Source organism: Agelaius tricolor, unplaced genomic scaffold, assembly GCF_023055355.1.
Source record: "Agelaius tricolor isolate 1412-34295 unplaced genomic scaffold, bAgeTri1.0.p SCAF_10, whole genome shotgun sequence".
NCBI classification, from domain to species: domain Eukaryota; kingdom Metazoa; phylum Chordata; class Aves; order Passeriformes; family Icteridae; genus Agelaius; species Agelaius tricolor.
The window spans coordinates 14760117-14779399 of record NW_027269270.1 but is presented as its reverse complement, the minus strand read 5'-3'; the positions used below and the strand labels follow the sequence as shown (position 1 = coordinate 14779399).

At 43.5% G+C, this 19283-nt stretch overlaps 1 protein-coding gene across 5 annotated transcripts in view; it reads right to left on the bottom strand.

Annotated features, from left to right (window-relative positions):
* Positions 1 to 13979, bottom strand: part of CHN1 (chimerin 1) — a 94110-nt gene extending 80131 nt beyond the window's left edge. The window contains exons 1-2 of one of the 5 annotated variants that reach the window (XM_071434866.1): positions 13502 to 13518; positions 12768 to 12892 (exon numbers count right to left, since the gene is read on the bottom strand). In XM_071434866.1, the coding sequence (XP_071290967.1) occupies positions 12768 to 12892; positions 13502 to 13503 (127 nt within the window). In that variant the 5' untranslated portion in view covers positions 13504 to 13518. Of the gene's footprint in view, positions 1 to 1269; positions 1310 to 11379; positions 11447 to 12767; positions 12893 to 13133; positions 13265 to 13501 lie in introns of those variants that run through there. The other 4 variants (XM_071434865.1, XM_071434867.1, XM_071434868.1 and 1 more) reach the window with 4 other exon arrangements.
* Positions 13980 to 19283: the final 5304 nt, after the last annotated feature.

Sequence of the window (19283 nt, the reverse complement as noted above, 5' to 3'; positions counted from 1 at the left end):
AATCCTTCTTTGTCTCCTATTTTAAAAGTCTGCCTTCACAAAGACAAAGCTCATTTCTCATTGCTTGCTTCATTTCCTCCAACCATTAATAACACTAACAAGGGCACAGCAGTTTTACCATAACTCCAAGCCAGTGACAACTGTTATAGCCATGGTCTCAAGGCATTCACAGAAATACTTTTTTGTCTTCATTTCTCTAACACATCTAACAAGGAATATTGATTGGAGTTTGATTACACAAATATTCTGAACAGTTACCCTACTAGTGAAAAAAACCAACAATGATATGGTGCAAAAGTGTCTTCTAGCTGTAAATTAATCTTCTCCCCTGAATATGTCTGTCCAGTCAAAATTGAGCAGAAAAGACCCTAAAAAAAGGAAAAGCACTTTTGAAATACAACCCCTCCATCCATTGCATAATCCCCTAATTTCTGAATGGGGAAATATGCTATATCACTGTTTGCTTGGTTCCTTTGATTTGTTTTTCCACACACAACACCAACCTAATGAACATAAGTTCACTTTCCTATTCTAAAATACACTTTTAAGTAGAGTATTGTGGCTTTACCAAAAGCTAAACCTCAATAAAAGAGTGTAAGACTGACTCTGCCCCCCATCCCTTGGTAAAAACTCGCTGAGAACTTGTCCATCTTTGCATTTCAGACCAAGATAGCTGCTGTGCATTCATTAACCTCCTGGGGTAAAAAATACCAAAACAAAACCCTAAACCAAACATCCATTACCAGCCCAGGCAAAAATCAGAGCCTTCCAGAGAAAATTAAGAGCAGATCTGATTTCTGACTGCTGTTACAACTGGCATCAAGACAGACTCACATGTTCCAAAGCACATCAGCTGTGTCAGATGGTCAAACCAATGCAGCTTCTCCTTCCTCAAACTTGACCTACTTAAACTCTTAGACCATCAAGTTATAAAAAACCTCTTATGATTCCTATTACAAACAGATTTTTCATTTTATAAAACAGCTGTCAATAACACACACCATTGCTCAGCAAAAACATGGTTTGTATTTACATCCTTACTTTCAGAACAGACACAACTACCAAGTAAAGTGACCCAGCCCAAGATCATGATTGCTTTTTAGTGTCATGAAGGAAAGTCCTAAAAACAATATTGGCAGGGTCTGAGACAGGAAATGGAAACAATGTGGTGGGATGCCTTTTTTTTAATTGGAATTTAAGATTTTATTCCAAAAGGCATTCTCTGATTGCTGTGAGCTTCCCCCCAACCAGAGATGCACCACTCCTTACCTGGTCTGCTTCTCATATAAAACATTCAAGAGGCCTCCAAAGAAATGAATTAGGATGCTCCAGGTAGAAAGGCTGAAAACTTCACATTTCCTTTTGGCAATGTCACGGCTCACTATAACTGCAGCCAATGAACTATGGTGAAAGCTTTACACCAATAGCCCCTCCCTGTTTATAGCATTACATCCATCTTTTTCATAATGATTTTCCTGCTTGGCAGGCTCATCTGCTGCACTAGGCAGGAAGCAGACAAAGGAGAGAGAGCAGGGCCAGTCCATGGAGAAGCTGTGCTCTGGGTGCACTCCTGCAGCACCCAGCACATTGTGTGACTGGGGCCACAGCCAAACAGTCTCAGATAGGCTTTAGGAGCTCTGCAAGCACTGAGAGCTTTTCTGCATGGGCTTCCCCTCTGTCCTCAGCTCCTTCTGGGTTTGGGAGGAGAAAAGCAGATCAGGGGAGCTGGGAACAGGCTGCTGGAAGGAGAGCTGAACAGAGGCTTGGTACTGCTCTGAAGGAGTGGGAGAAATAGCTGGAAAGCTTGATATGATCAATGCTCCGAGATAACTTCAAAGTCCTTTTTCAGTTAACCCCATGTTTCTTTGCCCCTACAGAAGATGGACTCAGATGGTTTTCTTATCTCTGTTTTGAAATTGTTTTCTTTCTCCTTTTTCTCCACTAATTAGAAGAAAGGCAAATTTTTCCACAAGTAATGGAAACGTGGGTTATTAGCTCTCATGTTATCATGGCACCACATTAAACAGGCTTCCAACAATTATGAGCTGCATTTCTAGGATATCAAAGCATCCTTACTGGAACCGAGATCCCATGGAACTGTCCACAAGTGAAAAGCAGACTTAGTCCTACATAATAAGCCATCTAAAGAGAAAATAACAACAGTAGCTGGTGAGAGAAGCAGAGGCCCTTGCAGATGAGTTCATTAAAGAAAGATCAGCATCTCTATTCCCAAGTCTTGCTAACCCAGTATTCCCCCAGCCAGAATTGTCTCTCTGGATAACAGCTTTTTTTTGTGTCTTCAGCCCCACTTAGAGTTTATAAAGAGAACCCTATCACTGCAATTGACAGCACAGGAAAACACAGACAGACAGAAGGATAGTGATAGGATGTGACAGATGAAAAATCAATTTTATAATTTAAAAATGGTCCTGGTCTGACACAGCTTGGTGAAAACTGCTGTGAGGCAGAATGTTGCAAGCAATTGTCAGAGACTGTGATACACAGGATATCCACAGAGAAAGAAGGGCAAATGCTAAGACAGCTCTGAGACATGGCAAGCCCTGCCTGTGCCTTCCACAGCTGCTCTTGCACAGCAGTGGGAGAAGGAAAATGCCAGTTTTTTACATTTAAAAATCACTATTAACAGCAGCATCAACACCACCCCACCAAAAAAGCAATAAAAAAAGACCTTTCTGCTTCTCACAGACCTTCCTGCTAAGTGAGAAAAAAAGTCAACAAGCTGAGTTAGCCAGAGTGAGCTCTCCCTCTGACAGAGCAGTCTGCAACTCTCTCATCTCAGAGGCTGCTTGGGCTCCTGTCCCAGGAGTGCTGCATGCTCTGTCCCACCTGGGGCTCACCCTGCCCCAGGGACAGCTGGGACACAGGGACTGCAGTTCAGCTCCTGCTAATTCCGAGCCTGCAGAAGAGCAAGTCGAGGAACAATTATCATCTTTGGTCTAATGCAGCTGGAGGTGGATTGGGTGGGGTTATCTACAGATAGTTAACTGTACTATCTTACATAGTACAGTTTCAGTAAAACCTAAGGCACACAAGATGCTCCATTGAGTTCCTGCTGTGCTTGCTGCTCTGCCACTGAGGAGGGGCACACAAGGGTGCAGGGAGGGGACTGTGGCCACAGCTTGCTTTGACATGATGTGGCATTGGGAAATACACAGGTCAGCCAGGAGCTCCCTGAGCACCACAACAAAGCAACAGCACAGCTACAGGCCATGAGCTCATCACTGGAAATGGATGCTGTGACAAGCTTCCTCTCCTTCTGTTTCTATTAAACCACTGAAGATTTTTCTCAACACTTGTTAAGTCCCATTTATAAATATAGTGCTTAAAAAAAAAAAGCCAAAAAGGAAATCAGTAGAATTAATTGCTGTGTCAAAATTATGCTTCCTTAATTGGAAGGATAAACCCACATGTGCATGTTCTGCCTGTAAGAGAGAAGTGAGGAAGAAGTACATCCTGTTTGGGGGTTTTTGTAGGCCGCTTTTTTAATAAAAAATGATCCCAGATTGCACTGAAACACTGTGTCCAGATTCACATGGAAACCATACAGCACAGCTAAAAAACACTGGCCCTACCAAATAATTATCAGCAATTTTATAGTCTGTAGCCTGGTCTGGACTGCATATGTATCAGATACTAATTCAGCATTGAGGAGAATGACTTGTGAGCAACGTGAGCACAAGGAATGGTCAGGTACTGCACTAAGGCACTGAGTCTGTTTCTCCTCTTTTCACAGTCCCCTCTTTACACCACACAATAAATAATTTAGGCCCTCCTTTTCCACTGCTGCAGCAGTACCCTAAAACTTTCCTACATGAAATACTGTGAGGGTGCTGAGGCACTGGAACAGGTTGCCCAGAGAAGTTGTGGCTGCCCCATCGCTGAAAGTGTTCAAGGCCAGGCTGGCCAGGGCTCTGCTCTGGTGGAAGGTGTTCCTGCCCATGGCAAGGGGTGTAGGAACTAGATGACCTTGAAGGTCCCTTCCAACTGAAACCCCTCTGTGAGTCGATGATGCTCTATTGTACTTGCTATGTAATTTAAATGGTTGCAGCTGTGGTTCTGCAGCTGTGGTAACACACCACAATGCAGTGGGCAAAACAATTCTAGTATTTAGGAAGCAGAGTTTCACCTTTATGTTTAGATTGAACTTTCACACAAGCAAGCTGCCTTGGGACATGCAGCTTCTGATCAAGATCAGAAAACATATATTTTAATTTCAGCTTTTTAAATGGCAAGACTGCTCTTGCAACAAAGTTAGCAGGAAGGAGATGGAGATGAGGACTGTAGCAGAGAGGAAACCACCACCTCCCACCAGCACTACCCAGACCCAACCACGTTATGTGCTCAGCAGAGCCAGATTCTGCCAGCTGCACCAAAGCTGGATGTGACAGTGGCTCCCTCACAGAACTGACAGACACCAAAAGGAAGTTACCTGCTCACTGTGAGCAGGAAAGTCCAGCCTGCAACCTCTTCAGAGGGCCACAACCAGAGAATGCAGTTTTCCTAAGGCATTCTACCAAGGGACTAAGCTTTGGTCACATGAAAAACAGACAACTTTATCACATCCCATCAGCATTAACAAAATCTTAGCCAAAAGCAAACCAGCCCCAACATGACCAATGTTCCATGATGCTTATCACATAACAGCTAATAAGGTCATGAAAATAAATTCAGGGATGAATATATCAAAATATACAATGGAAATTAGATTCACAGATGAATAAATAAAATTCTATGAGCACAATTTCCAGTAACCTTCAAATCACTTCATATATATAATTTTCATTTCATATGTCTTTTTCATTCAGAGTGCTTAAATATCAAATATCAACCAATTCTTACACATTCACAGAGGCTGCTACACACACAGCAACACTATTGGCTGCCAGCTGGGTGTGACCAACTCCCTCCCTCCAACCAGGACCATGACCCATCACTCACTCCACACACAGCCAAACCCTCAGAACAGCATGGAGAACTGCAGAAACTCTTCCCAGCATCTTTCTGGGCATGGCCAGCAAGGGTGCCTGAGGCCCAGATGCCATGCAATTCCCAAGTCCTGGCTACGTTGTTAAATGCTTTAGAAGACCAAATATTTCAGAGACCTTAAACAGCACTTGTTGTCTTACATAGCAAGAGTTCTATTACCATTATAGTGCAAGGATTCCATACCACCAGAGTTTTGTGCCTCCTCAATGTTTCTTGTAGCAGCTCCTCTAAGCACTGACTCTTCCTGATCCTTGCAGCAGCCATCTGACTCTCTGACTCCAGTTCCACCAATCCACTCTTTCATACCACTTGTTCTTACTGGCTACAGCTGTGGCCTGTTAAGATCAGGCCTGCTCCTAATCTTTCATAATTGGTCCAGCTGCAACTCGTTGGGGGATAAGATTACATTCTATACCACCTTCATTTACCCATACTGTATCCCCCTACAGTACTTTTCCTTGTTTCAACACAGACTCAAAAAAGCAACATCTAGAGGGTTTTTAGCTTTCTGCCATCATTTGTGAAGATGCACAAGCCAGATACAATCCATGGCACTGAAAGAATAACCGAGCCAGGTGATGATTTTATGAGGGAGGAGGAAGCATCTCATCATCTGCTAATAACTACAGAAGAGCCCTTGGGCCAGATCTCGGGGCTGCTTTGTTTCCTTGTGAGGACATTTGCGTGCAGAACTGTACAACCTCTGTCCACAGGGTGGAGCAGCTCAGCAGCCTGAGCTGTGCATGCTACACCCCACGTTCAGAAAAAACTGAATTGTCCAACAATGCTCATTCAGCTTAGACTGCACAGAGCACTTACCCATGTCTGCACCCTGGGGGATCCTGATTAATCTGCCTTTATTCAACAAAAACGGCACAGTCTTCCAAAAGGCTTATGCTTTGAGTTTACTGATTAGAGCAGTATTTAAGTTATGACTATAGTACTGCCACTGTGAGTACACACAATCTTTTCTGGACACTGAGATGTGCTTTCTGTCCATGGAAAACTTTTTACACAGCTGAAATAAACAGGTAAGACCTCTTGAAGAGAATTAGTGACAGAATAAAGTCCCCAAACCTGACAAGGCAAAAAGCATCAACTGAGTCCAAAACAACCAGAAGAAACCCCACATGTACACCTGAAACATCAGTCCTTGGCCAGTGTGAAGTGTTTAGCAGGAAACCTTCCCAGATCCTCACATTCAGAGTGTCTTTCACTTAATGAGATTCTGTGTTACACCAACTGTCTCCATTCTTAGTGCATCTGCTGGTGTCAAGGAGGAAAGGGATGCAATTGTTCAATGATCAGCCTAAGCTGATGACAGCATAAGAGAATCTCCTTGGAGAAAATTGAAAAATCTCACCTTAATTCATTACTTGAGCACACAACTGGACATGTCCTTTCCAGTTTCAGCAACAATCCTCAAACTTCTGATTTCTTTAGATTCTTACTCTAATACAGCTGAAAGGATAACACAATTTTATACCAGCCACTGTGTGAAGCAAACTTCTAAGCACTAAGCTGAGAAGCCACGACTCAAATTTTTTCATCCTTGTCTATACTGTTAGTGCCACTTCTCTGGTATTTTGATCAGTTTATACCAATTTACTAGTTAATAGATCCTATACAGGTTTTTTTCTTCTGATTGCATTGCTGGCAAAACCTTTTCAAGCCTGCTCTCCTTATTTGTTTCATTAGGTTCTATAAATCATGAAAGGTTAGCACAGCATCTAGGAGAAAATGTTCTTATGACTCTCAGCACCTGGACACTTCTCCTCCCAGACACATGAATGGGAGTTGAAAGATTTGATTTCTCTCTAAAATAGTTTCAATTTTTAACAAATCACCTTCATTTTTAAATCTTAAAAAAACCCAAACTTAAACATTGTACTAATATCCCTAAATAGCTTCATCTAATTAGACTATTTGTAGTTCCCATTGTGACTAGATGTTGAATTGCTTAAATGTCCTCTAAAATTAGCTTGGTATCAGTCAGTACTGAATGAACCCAAGTATTTTAAGCAAGGGCTAACCACTTCAAGAGTATCTGTTGCAACCAGGTTAAAAACATCACTTTAAATTCACTGCTTTTTTGCTGAAAAAGACCTAGCACAGGCAGTGCCACATGGGATATGTATTCACTTTGTTGCTTACCTTATGCTCTTCAAACAGTTTTCAAAGTTTTTTACTTTCTTTTTGGCCTAGAAGCATCCATGACAGATACCATCCCTATCATTCTACATTTATGTTCCCTGTAGTGACAAAAACCCTACTATAAATGTCCCTATAAATGTACTTTTCTGGTACAACTGGACTCTTGAGTTAAGGGGCTCTGTCAATAAACTTCACAATCACAGGTAGCCACAAGTTGTAAGCATAGCTCAGGGCCAAATATAGAGAAGAACTTGAATTGTAGGTGATCTGTTTATTTCCTACTCTTAGAAGGCTCTGCACACAAGACAAGAAATGAGCAGATTAATTTTTGAGTATTTCCTATTCTACAGAAAATCTGCAGCATTACCCGTTGTGAACCATTTATCAGAGGAGCACTTATGGTCTCTGTACCTGTGCCAACCAAGCACTCTAAAAATTAATGCCCTTTCCCAAGCAAGGAAAACATTTATTTAGAGAAAAAATTCTCTCATTAAGACTGACACATTAGAAAATATGTGCTTGAACCAAGATAAGTATATCCTACCTTTTGAAGCAGCCATGAGCCAGTAAGCACAGTCTGCATGGAGAACAGTAATCACAGATGCATAGAACTTGAAACAGTAATTTGTTAATTATTATTTCAAGTATAGAAGAACTTATTTCAAAAGTTCACTTCATACTCATAGTAGAAAATAGTCATAGAAAATTAATTCTGTGTAGGACAACATCAGAGCTCACAGCCGTGGAAGCAATTCTGCTAAGTGAGCAAATTACTATTTATGAGCTCTTCCAGAAATGCACGGACAGCTGAAACAGAGGGATCATTGGCTTCTCAGTCCCTGCCCTTTCTGCCTGTAGCAGTGTATTGCTTGTTTCTTTTATTCTGATATTTTCCCTAAAGATTTCTCTAAAAACTGCTCTTTTTCATCATCTCCTTATAAAACCATATCTGTCATGCTGACTACAGCTCTGTCTCTAATCCCATTCAGCTGTAGCCACTCATCAGAGTGCAAGCACTTTGAAGATTAAAAGAGAATTGCTTTGTTTCTCATTTCTTAACCACCAATACTCAGGGATGAGTTTTTATCCATTGGCAGGCTCCTAGCAAGAAGGCAAGAGCACGGATAACTAGTGACAAATATGTCCATGAAGATCTCTCCTGGCTGTTTTGAAATGTCTTCCTTTGTTCACACAAGAGAGTTGATGAGCAAATAAATGAACAGGAAGGGAATTCATAAAAGACAAGGACAACTCGCAAGCACTTAACATAACAAAACTATTTTTCTTTCAAAGTACAATGTTGACTTTCTTTAAACACTTTTCAGGATATTCAAAGACACGAGCAAACAGTGGGATAACTTAATACTTCCCCTCCTTTTTCCCCTATGTTGTTTGTTATCTTTCCAATAGTTGAGTCATCCAAGTGGAACGACAGCGTGCACCTCAGGCCTGTCACTGTGCAATCTCACATCTTAGGGTATTAACAGATGGCTTTAGGAAGTCTAGCCATAGGAATGTGACTGATTGCTCTTCCTGTCACTAGGAAGCTGCTACCCTGCAGGGATTCAGCACAGCAGGAGAGGTGGGTATCCGTGAGCCACCTCTGCTAAACCAGGCAAGTGGCTTCAGCCCAAAGGCTAGGCATGCAGCCACCAGACTGTGCTGAGATGACAGAGAAAGGCTTATCACCATTCCAGCTGCTGCACCAGGCAGCAAGAAATAGTCAGAGAGAAAAAGGAGGCTACACCTGTAATCACCACAACCTTCTGTAAGGCAACAGGACTGTGCTGTAGGAGGAAAAACAGCAATAGAACTGGACAGCTGCTCAAGTTCCAGACATTTACACACACTGCATGTGAAAATGCACACTTTGTGTGGAATAAGATGAATTTAAAATCCCCACCAACTCTTAATAAGCAATTCACATGGATATCAAACCTATTGCATCTATTACTTGCAACAAACAAAAGGATCAGACAGCAATTTTTTTCTTCTTCTCAGAGAAATTGACTGTTTTCCAGTCCTTTGCTCATGCAATCCTTGTGCAGGAGCTGCTTTCCATTGTTAGATCAAACTTGCATTCCAAGTGCTTGGCCACTGGAACACAAACTCAATGTACTGGTGAAACCCTGCTGTGGCAGGCACCATGAAAAGGCATGGCACATATGGGTGACCACCTATGGTCACAACAGGCTATTTCTGCCATTGTAACTTTATCACACAGTCATTGAATATCCTGAGTTGGATCCCAAAAGGATCTTGGAGCCCAAGTTCTGGCCCTGAACAGACCAAAATCACAGTGTACATCTGTGAGCATTGACCCTGTGTAACTATGAACCCTGCTGGGATGACACACTGCCTAAAGTAGCCAGCATGGCTGAGGCAACAGAGCTATGTCTCCATCTAACAACTTCCCCATTGCTGACTAATTCCAGAGGGACTGCTCTTCCTCTTCCCATCTGTGGGGCAGCTGAACTCCTCTTTCCCATCACCCACATCACAGACTCATCATCTGTACCAGGGGAGCATGGGCAGCCCCCTCAACACCTTCCATACAGCCAGCTGTCAGCACAGGGCATCTTGGAAGGGCATGAGTGAGAGACAATGACAGGATGAAGAAAAGAATTTCAAAATAACTAAAACTGATGAAATGAAGGGTCTTAATGTTTTCCTCCCTTGTACTTTATTGCTGCATCATAATCTTGCCAAGAGGCTGTAACTGAAAAGGGTAAGTGAGGGACCCCTTAGGCTTTATGTTAATTGTTGTTCATGTTAATTGATGTTAATTGTTAATACTAGAAACTCTTTTCACAACCAACTTTCCCAAGAGTCTCAAGCTGCCACCCAAAGGTGTGAAGTGCAGACAGTGCTCCTGTGGCACTGTGGGCTGCTCTGAGAACAATGGCAAAGGGCAGCCTCCAACAGGAGCTGACTTTCAACCTCCTGATAAGCGTGTCCCTGCTAATCCAGGATCTGCAACAATGGCAGCCTGGTCTCCAGACCTGTCCCCCTCTAGCAGAGTCTTTGCACTATGCACTCAAAGAGCCATAAAACACTCCCTAGAGCACGTTATGACACTTCCCAACCCTCTCCTCTCCCCTCCCTTGCTGTGCACATACAAGTACACACTGATTGAAAGGGACCCAGGAAACTTGGGGAATTTTCTCCCCCAACAAAGTTTACATGGCAATTTATGTCAAATTTTACATGCTTTTGGAGCACAACTTATTAGAAGCAGCCTGAGAATGGTGAAATTTGGTTCAGTGTGATATAACATTATGGGCTAGGGAAAATAAAAATGCAATATTGTGCCTAGAGTTTACGTGAGTGAGTAGAACCAAAGAAACCACTCCCCTGAGATCTGTTGCTCAGGGCAATTTTACCAGTATAAGATAGATGTGAATTTAAAATGGTACAGTTACAGCTGCTTAATGCCTTAAAACAGATAAATTAATTCAGACATTTAATTTGCCTTTCCTCAAATTTGCTGATATTGCTTTGGTGGGGGGTTACATTGAAATAAACAGACCCCCCCTCTTTTGTGGGTTATATTTTTAATGATTTACTATGGGTAGCTCCAGTGCAGTAACTGAAAATGTAACTACCCATCAGCAGCCAACATTTATAATAAAGGCTGAACACTGTTCCTGAAGCTCAAAGCAAGCATGCTGTAGTCTGTCTTTGTTATGTGCTGAGACAAAGTGTGGCAAGCCACTCCAGCTCAGAGGACTCACAGCAACACAGTAAGCTGTGCTAGCTCAACCATGAATTAATCACAACCACATCTGCAAAGATATTGCACTCACATACACTTCTGCATTTACACAACTCACACTCCTGCATTCATAGTTTAACACATACTGTAAAGCTTTTACATTTGTGAAAGGCATCACATTCATCTGCCGATGCATATGAGCCATATTTGTTGCACTGTTTTATTGTCACTTTTTGTTTTCTTAAAAGGGTGCAATCCTGAGGTTTTACCCTCAGCAAGATAATGTTGAAAAACTAGACAGACACAGCAGAGCACCCCACTCTATCTCCTCTTGACTCATTATCTTACATGTATCAATGACATTTACTGTAACAACAGATGTGATAACACACAAAACCACCAAGTTACTTTGTAATGCAAATTTGCATTAATAGAATATGTCATGCAGTCAATCAAACACATACAAATTGGAAAAGAATCACATAAGTTAAAATAAAAGGTACCTGATACAGGAATGCCACTTTCTTTAAAAGTTAAAATTAAAATATTCTTCATTTTTGCAGACAAAGATTATAATGACACTCAGCATGGAGAAAGAATGTGCGTATTTCAGCCTAAACATTTTTTTTCTGTTAGGGAAAACAACAATATTTACCTTCAGTGCCAATGTAACAAACTACATATTTTCAAACAATCAAATTCAAAATGATACAATGTAACATCAACAGCAGGTTTTTTTTCCCCCCAAAACAGCCAGCCAATCTGCCATTGATCTCTGTGTTCACTTTCACTTCTAAGTTAAAGAGCTTGATCCTCACCCCACGCCGACAACCCGCAGGGCTCCCCTACCTGCAGCTCCTGAAGTCCCGTGAACTCAGGGACGAGATCAGACATAAAAAACCAGAGACGGTTTACTTTGACCTATGAACCCTTGGCATCCTGAAAAACTCGAGCAGGAAATATAAATATGGGAGACAGCACTGTAGCTAAATCCAACACTGCATAGATTTTATTTGCAGGGAGCTATCTTAACACGTGCTAAACTTCTTAGATGGGGTTCAATATGCAGAATAATATAGCAGGTGTAAATTTTTAAGAAAACTCAAAAACCTGGTTTTAGTCTTTTAAGAAATTGTACCAGTCCAAGAATCAGGAAATCAATGAAAGCAAGCCATTTGTTTACATATGAAATGAAATTCACAGTCTAAATACAACGAACAGACTTGACATCCTCTATTCACTAGAAATCACTTGTGGTGCACGAGCTTCTTTCAAGAAAGGGGATCCCGATTATCCTGTTAACTCTCTACTGACCTTAGTTGTACTAATTTCTGTTTTCCTTTCATTGCTGCATTTACCTCATGTTGCCAGACACAATTTGAAGCCTTTTTGTTTGTTTGCCCGCCGTAAAATTGCGCACGTTAAACATCAGCAAGCCTAATTTAATAACGTTACTTGGCAGAACCCACATGTTCAACAGTTTAAAGTAGAGTTTTCTCCAGCCGGCTCCCACCGCGCCGTCCCCGGCTGCGGAGCACGGCCAGAGCAGCGCTCCCCGAGCCTCCTCTGCCGGGCTGCCCGCGGCAGGGAGGCACCGGCTCGCCGCGGGAGCTGCGCCCCGCGTCCCCGGCGCTCCCGGGGGTCCCCCGGGCCAGCCCGCGGCTCCGGCACAGCCCCTCGGCTGCCGGGGCTCCCGAGGCACCCGAACTTTTCTCTGCCGGTCGCAGGGGAGCCCCCGCGGGCGGGCGGCGGGGCTGCCCCGCCAGGGGTGATTCCCGCAGCCCCGGGCCCGGCCCTGCGGGCGGCGCCCACGCCCAGGCGCTGCCGCGCCGCAGACAATGGGGGCGACAGCCCCGCGCCCGCCGGGCCGAGGCGGCGGCGCTTCACTCACCGAACAAGGTCAGAGCCATCGCGGCAGCGGCGGCGGGGCGGGCCCGGGGGGCGGCGGGGGCTGGCCGGGCGGCGCGGCGCTGGCATTGGCGCGGCGGCAGCTCTCGCATCAGCGGCGGGGCGCGCCTGCAACACAAGTTGGGCGCGGGGCTGTCAGCGCGCCCGCGGCACCGGCGGCCGCTGCCACTTGCTGCCGCGGAGCGGGGCGGGGCGGGCGCAGCCCGCAGAGGAGGGGAAGGGAGGGGGTGGGCAGGGCAGGGCAGGGCCGGGCCGGGCCGGGCCGGGCCAGGGGGTGTCGGGGGACGGTGGCCGGGGTCGCGCGGCACCGGGGGCAGCCCGCTCCCGCCCGCCCCCTGCCCGTGCTCACGCCGCGTCCCGCCGCCTCGGGGAGCCATCTTGCGCCGCGCACGGCCCGCCTCCGCCCGCCGCGGCCGCCGGGACGGTTCCCATGGCAACGCGGCCGCCGCGCCGCCGGGCACAAAGGGAAGCGCGTCCCGCCCGGGACGGCCCGCGCCGAGCCCCGGGCCCAGCCCCGCGCACGGCTCTGGCTCGGCCCTCGGGCACCGCTGGGGCCGTCCCGGGCACCGCTGCTCCTCTGAGGAGATGCCCCGTGGAAAGCACCGCTCGCCCGGCCCGTGCCTCCTCGGGCGGGCTGCGCCTGCCTGCTCCGGCAGAAGAGCCCACGGTCCTGTGGAAAACATGACTCCTTAAAGCGAGGTGAAAATTCCCACTTACATGCCAGCAACCACGAAGAGAGCAAACACACAGATTTCCCCTCAAAATATCTCGTGCGAGAAATTTCAGCCAGCCCAGCTGTCATCGTTTTTCGCTGTCCAGGACTGTAAATTTCAGCGCTAAAAGCGCTCAGTTGAAAAGGCAACGCCGTACCTGGCGCGACTCGCTTGTGCAGGTGGCATTTTCCGCCTGAAAGCAGCGCCCAGCAGCAGAGGCTGGCCAGCCCGTGTGGCCGGGACCAGCACCGCCACACCCGCAGCCATCCCTCCCTTCCCCTCACAGGTGCGCGCTGACAATTCAAACCCAGCCGCAGCTCAATCCACGCAAACGGAACCCGCCACAGCTGCGCGCATCCGCCACCTTCAGCAGCGGCTCCGCAGAGCTCGGCCGGGGCTTTCTCTGCAGGTGTTGGCTTGGAGGTCGTGGAGCGGGTCCCACCTTCTCCTGGGGCATTGTGGCGGCGGATGTGCAGTGAGAAGCCTGCCTGCAAGAGAAGGCTCTTGGTAGAGAAGAGCCCGAAGGAAGAGAAACGTGTGCATAGGCTGCAATTAGTGGTTTCGGTTCTGTGAGCGCAGCTCAGGGTCAGCAAGTGAATAAAACACCTTTCCTTCCACCAGGCAGCTAAAGCACAAAGGCCTGCCTAAAGAACAGGTGGTTTATGTAGTTAGCTGCACTCAGGTGTCCATGTTCAAAATTCTGCCTAATCTTTGTTGTAGAGAACCAAAGGAAAACATTGTGGGGAGTTTTCAATATATCCAAATATCCTTTAAGACAAAAACATGACATTTGTTATGTCTGTCATATATTTCAAAACATGGGGTTTTATGTTTATATACTTCACTTAGTGTGCAAAGTTAAAAAAATAAATGTGAGAATGATTGTTTCCTTCTTCTTATTCCTTCCCAAATAAATTCTAGCATGATGGACCTGATTTTACAAAACATTTTCATTTTGCATGTATAAAGTGCAAATGTTTACTGAGCAGATGGACTACCAAGAAATAATATTTCAATTGCAGGGCTAAAAGAAGGTTAAACACAGATGAAAACTGGTTTGAAAAAAAGCAATGCAAAAAAATCTTTGCAATTCTGCCTACATGATTTGACCTTTGTGTGCACAGTGTTTTCCTTGGCTTTTTGGAAATAAGTTGGATCTTCAGATTATTTTCCCCTTACATTTCCTGGAATTAAATCCCAAGTTTCATTCCAACTTCCTTCAATTAAATGGCCAGCTTTTACACTTCCACTACTCCCAAATGTTTTTTTTGCTAACTATTCAACTGCATGTTTATATTAAAAATGCTTTCCTGTTCAGAGTATAAAACTATTTTTCATGATAGGCAGTATGAATACTACAGTTCAGATCAGCCTGAGTGCTTTGATTAGTAATTTCAATTGTCTGATAATGCCTTTGCTATTAGTGCAGTTATTGCTAAAACCTAGGGAAGCGTGTTGTCATTTCACAGTTAGTTACTGTACTTTACTGTGCCTGGAGCAGTGGCTGATCAGAGTTTTCAAAACAGAGCTCAGTCGTTATTTCTGATTAGACTCTTCGCTTAGGAGGATGCTTTGGCCCTGGCTCCAGCAGCCTTCAGGGAACAGCAGCAGCTTTTGGAAGGAGTTCACCACCAGGCTCACCCCCACGGGTGGTGGCCGGCACAGGGTGTGCCTGTACACATCTGTACCATTGGCACCTCTGGCTTTACAAGGGCCAACAGCCTCAGCACAGCGAGAACAAATCAAAGGTGCAAAGCAGAAAAAAACATTAGCCTGAAATTCACCAGGCAAAGGTCCCTGCCACCACATCCTGCTTTTGAATGGACTGAAATCCTCTCGGAGATATCTCTTTAATAACAACATTATCTTAAAATTACGTAATGCCTTATCAAGCCAGCACATCTTATGCACAAGCGACAGCAATGATTTAACTCCAACTCTGGGAATCTCATTAGAAAAGAGCCGGAGCTCCCCCAGCGCCAGCCCCGTGGCCGTGCGCAGGGAGCGCGGGAGGCAATGCGGATGCTCGGCAGCAGCCGGCACAGCTCCCACCCGGCGCTGCTGGGGCTCTGCTTTCCGGAGAGCCCAGCTCACAGGGGAGAGAACAAAAGAGAACCTCGGTGTGCGCACCTTGGTCTAAATGGCAGCAAGGATGAGCTTGGGGTTTCGTTCCCCTGGATCTTCAGCCCTTGAAATGCCCTCCCTTGCAAAACAGGCTTGCTATCATCATGTTGTGTAGCAAAGGTGCCATTGTATTTGCCACCTGGTAGGAATATTTGCAGGTGTATCACAAAGTGTGCCTCAAGGATAAAGGCTCCAGAAAAGAAATAAATGTGTAACATGCTATTTTCTGGTCTTCTCATTGTCCTTCAGATGTTTCTTACCTCATCTTTCAAACCTCAAAGTTCTTTAGAAACTGTAGTCAGTTACTACAGCTTCATTATTCATGTAAAATATCATCACTGGGGTTTGGGATTGGTTTCTAGTGTTTAGTTTTTTTTTTTTTTTTATTTTGGCTCCTCTCCTTTTGCTGTCTTGCTCTGTGTGCTGAGCACCATGAGCCCAGTGGCCTATTTTCCAGTGACTTTTCTGTGATCCATCACCTTGTCTGAGAGTCTAGTACAGAATTGCTTCTAATTACTTGACATTTATTCTTCAAACCTTAACTAATGCACTAATCATATAGTGATAAATGAGATTTTAAAATTAATCACTGACATTTTTAAAGATTTATACACAACTGTAAAAACAGGTTCCCAGCTAGTAAATATAATGTTGTGTGAAGGAAAAAAACCCCAACTCACCATAAATTAAAGCTGTCCTGTATTAATGGGAAGTAGTAAAAGTGAAGACGTGGTGAGATATTACCTGATGAATAGGGGTAGCATCTTATCACAGTTAGTGTCTTCCTGCTACAGATCCCCTTGACAGGAAGAAAACAGCATTTGTAGAAGCCTTGTTATGTGCAGAATTTAATTTAGCTTTTAATGTGTAATTGCTGGAAGTTTGTGGGGCAGGCAGGGAAGTGGCCAAGGGCTGCCTTACCAAGCAGATTTGGTGTTCACAGTATTTGCAAAGGAACAATTGCTCCTTGGAAAATAGCAAGGCAGATTTCTACCTCTTGTTCAGTAAGATAAATTCAAGTATTTTAGCTAATTTAAAAGTCATCAATAAAAAGTTTGAAGGCTGACCAGCCAGCTTGCTAGTTATAATTAATATTTAAATAGATGACAGTGATTTGAATATAACATCAGGCCTATTACCAAACCCAGAACAGCCATTGCATGTTGCCAGGATTTTGGATAACCTTTCTCCCTTTGAAGAGAAAACTGCCATTTGAGCCTCTCTTTTGGATGCTGCTGTTGTTCATTATTAATGGCAAAATCATTTAAGACCAATATTACCCAACACTGTACAGGCACAGAGGAAAAGAATCCTGCATCAACTGCAGCAGCTATGAACAACCTTTGCAAATCAGACATAATCAGTGTTTTACTAGGATCTATACTAGTCTGTAGATTTTTGAGGTAATTTTTTTTTCTTTTATTGTCAGTGTGCAGACTAGCAAAATAACAATTATTAGGAGGAACTTGCATCTTGAATTTTCTGATCATTGCTGAAGAAAGGGAGATTTGTGTAACATCCACCACAGCTCCTGTTTTAAATCACAAAATCACAACTACCACATCAGCCACTCACATTTGGCATCCTATCCTGATCCACAGGACTTGCACTATGTCCACACAACAACTTAGAGCATCTTGGTACACAGTGCATGGTGTACATCAGTGAAATGAAAAATGGGCTTAACGCACCTGTGTTTGGCTCTCTGGGTCATGAAAAAATGTTTGACAGAAATAGGTGATAATGACAACCTTTAGATTTAGATTTTTTTTTTCTGGCTACAGTAAAAGTGAATGCCTTAAGATCTAAGGGGAAGAGCAGACGAGATCAGTCTTAATTTTAAAACTAAACTAATTCTGTTTATTTGAAATCTAAAGAATGTGCTGTGTTTAGACTGATGTTGGGAGAAATTATGCCATTTTTGAATGGAAGTGCATCAAAGGAAAAAAGCTCCCTCTTGCCTGTGTTTCCTGAACAAAGTCCTTCACGAAAGAATTGTTAAGGAATTTTACATCATGACTGCACTTAATTGGATTTCTGAGATGTGCACAAATGTGTGAGAATTACATCAATAAACAGGCACTGTGCATAGGATATAGTTGATGCTACCTGTGTAGCAGGTAGCAAAATTATATGATCTTAAACTTTGATGCTGACAAGCACAGCATTTCTCTTGAAGCAGGTTCCAGGTGATGTTTAGAGCTAACAGTATCAAAGCTATTTATAATTGCAAAAGGCTTGTTTGGTTTTCTTTCCCATTTGCAGCTGCTCTGAATGCACTTTAACATCTGACTTTTTATGAGCTTTCGTACTGCTCATGTGCACACTTACTGGTATATCCCATAAGCATAGACTTCTAATGTGAAATCAGTAACAAAATTATTAAAATACTAGGAAATCTCAAAATTGCTTACACTTTTTCTCAGATTAAGAACTACATACTTTGCATTATATTTTCTAAGAATCCTGTGTAAGAAACACAATATGGTTTTGATTTCTTGTTTTATTAAGTGAAATGAACAGGCTAATTAAAGAAATTCCAGGAAGTTTCTGCTTTCTGTCCCCTAGGGAAAAGCCTCAAGTGTCAAAGGAGATAATACTGATGGCTATAAAACATCCAAGTGTGTTTATACTGGCTATAAAATGCAGCTTATTCCTTCTATTTAACTTGCACAATTTTTTGGTTTTATACCATGTTTAGAAATTCATATTAAGCATCAGTTGAAGTAGTGCTTCTGTATATTTGGAAAAAAACCCATGGTAATTGCAAGTTAAAAAACAGAAGGGAAGCCACAGGCAAAACAGTCTTAGGAATAAACTGTTAAGACTATAACTTCATCCATAAACACTAAAAACTAAGAGCAAACTAGCCATCAAAAACCATAAACCCCTGCAAGATACTTCTGGTCCCATCTTTCAAAATGTCTTTAACCCTGAGTGATGGATGATCTCCTACTTGAAGCCATAAGCTGTGCCATAGAACTGGCAGTGGCTCTGCATGCAATCAGTTGAGCCTTCTAGAACTACTAGACCCACTTCTAGATCTCCTGGATGAATTTGAGGAATTTTTAAAGAAATTGAACCTTCTCATAACAATTCAGCAATCTGAAGTGCTGTAAAGAACCAAAACACTCTTGGTGCAGTTATTTGATTTTCTAGTATCAGTCCCTCAAAAAATTTCTACATTCCTAGAGAAGCCGATGTATGTGTTACTGAAGCCAGTCAAAAATAATGTTTTTAATGAGGGTATTAGCTATCCCATGCAACTTGCTTCTCAGACAGAGTTGCATCTTCTAGAATATTTAGTGTTCTTTGAGAAAATGTCCATGATTCAGATCACATGAAATATTTAAAGGTATTTTACCCTTCACATGAACAAGGATGTGTAGGCCCTGGTAAGGCAAACAATATCAGATTTGAAGCTGAATTTTATGTAATAGTTTAGAAAAATACATAAGAAATTAAGTCTAGAAACTGTGAGAATTCCCTGCTGTATAGACAGATGCAACCACATTATCAAGGGCCTTTGTAGAACAAGATTTAATGACTTGAAGATACTTCTAAGTTCAAGCCTCAAAATGTTGAGATAGCAGAAGCATAGGATAACTAATCAGAAGTTAAAAAAAAAATCTCTGATACATGTGTTTACTTCCACCAGGAAG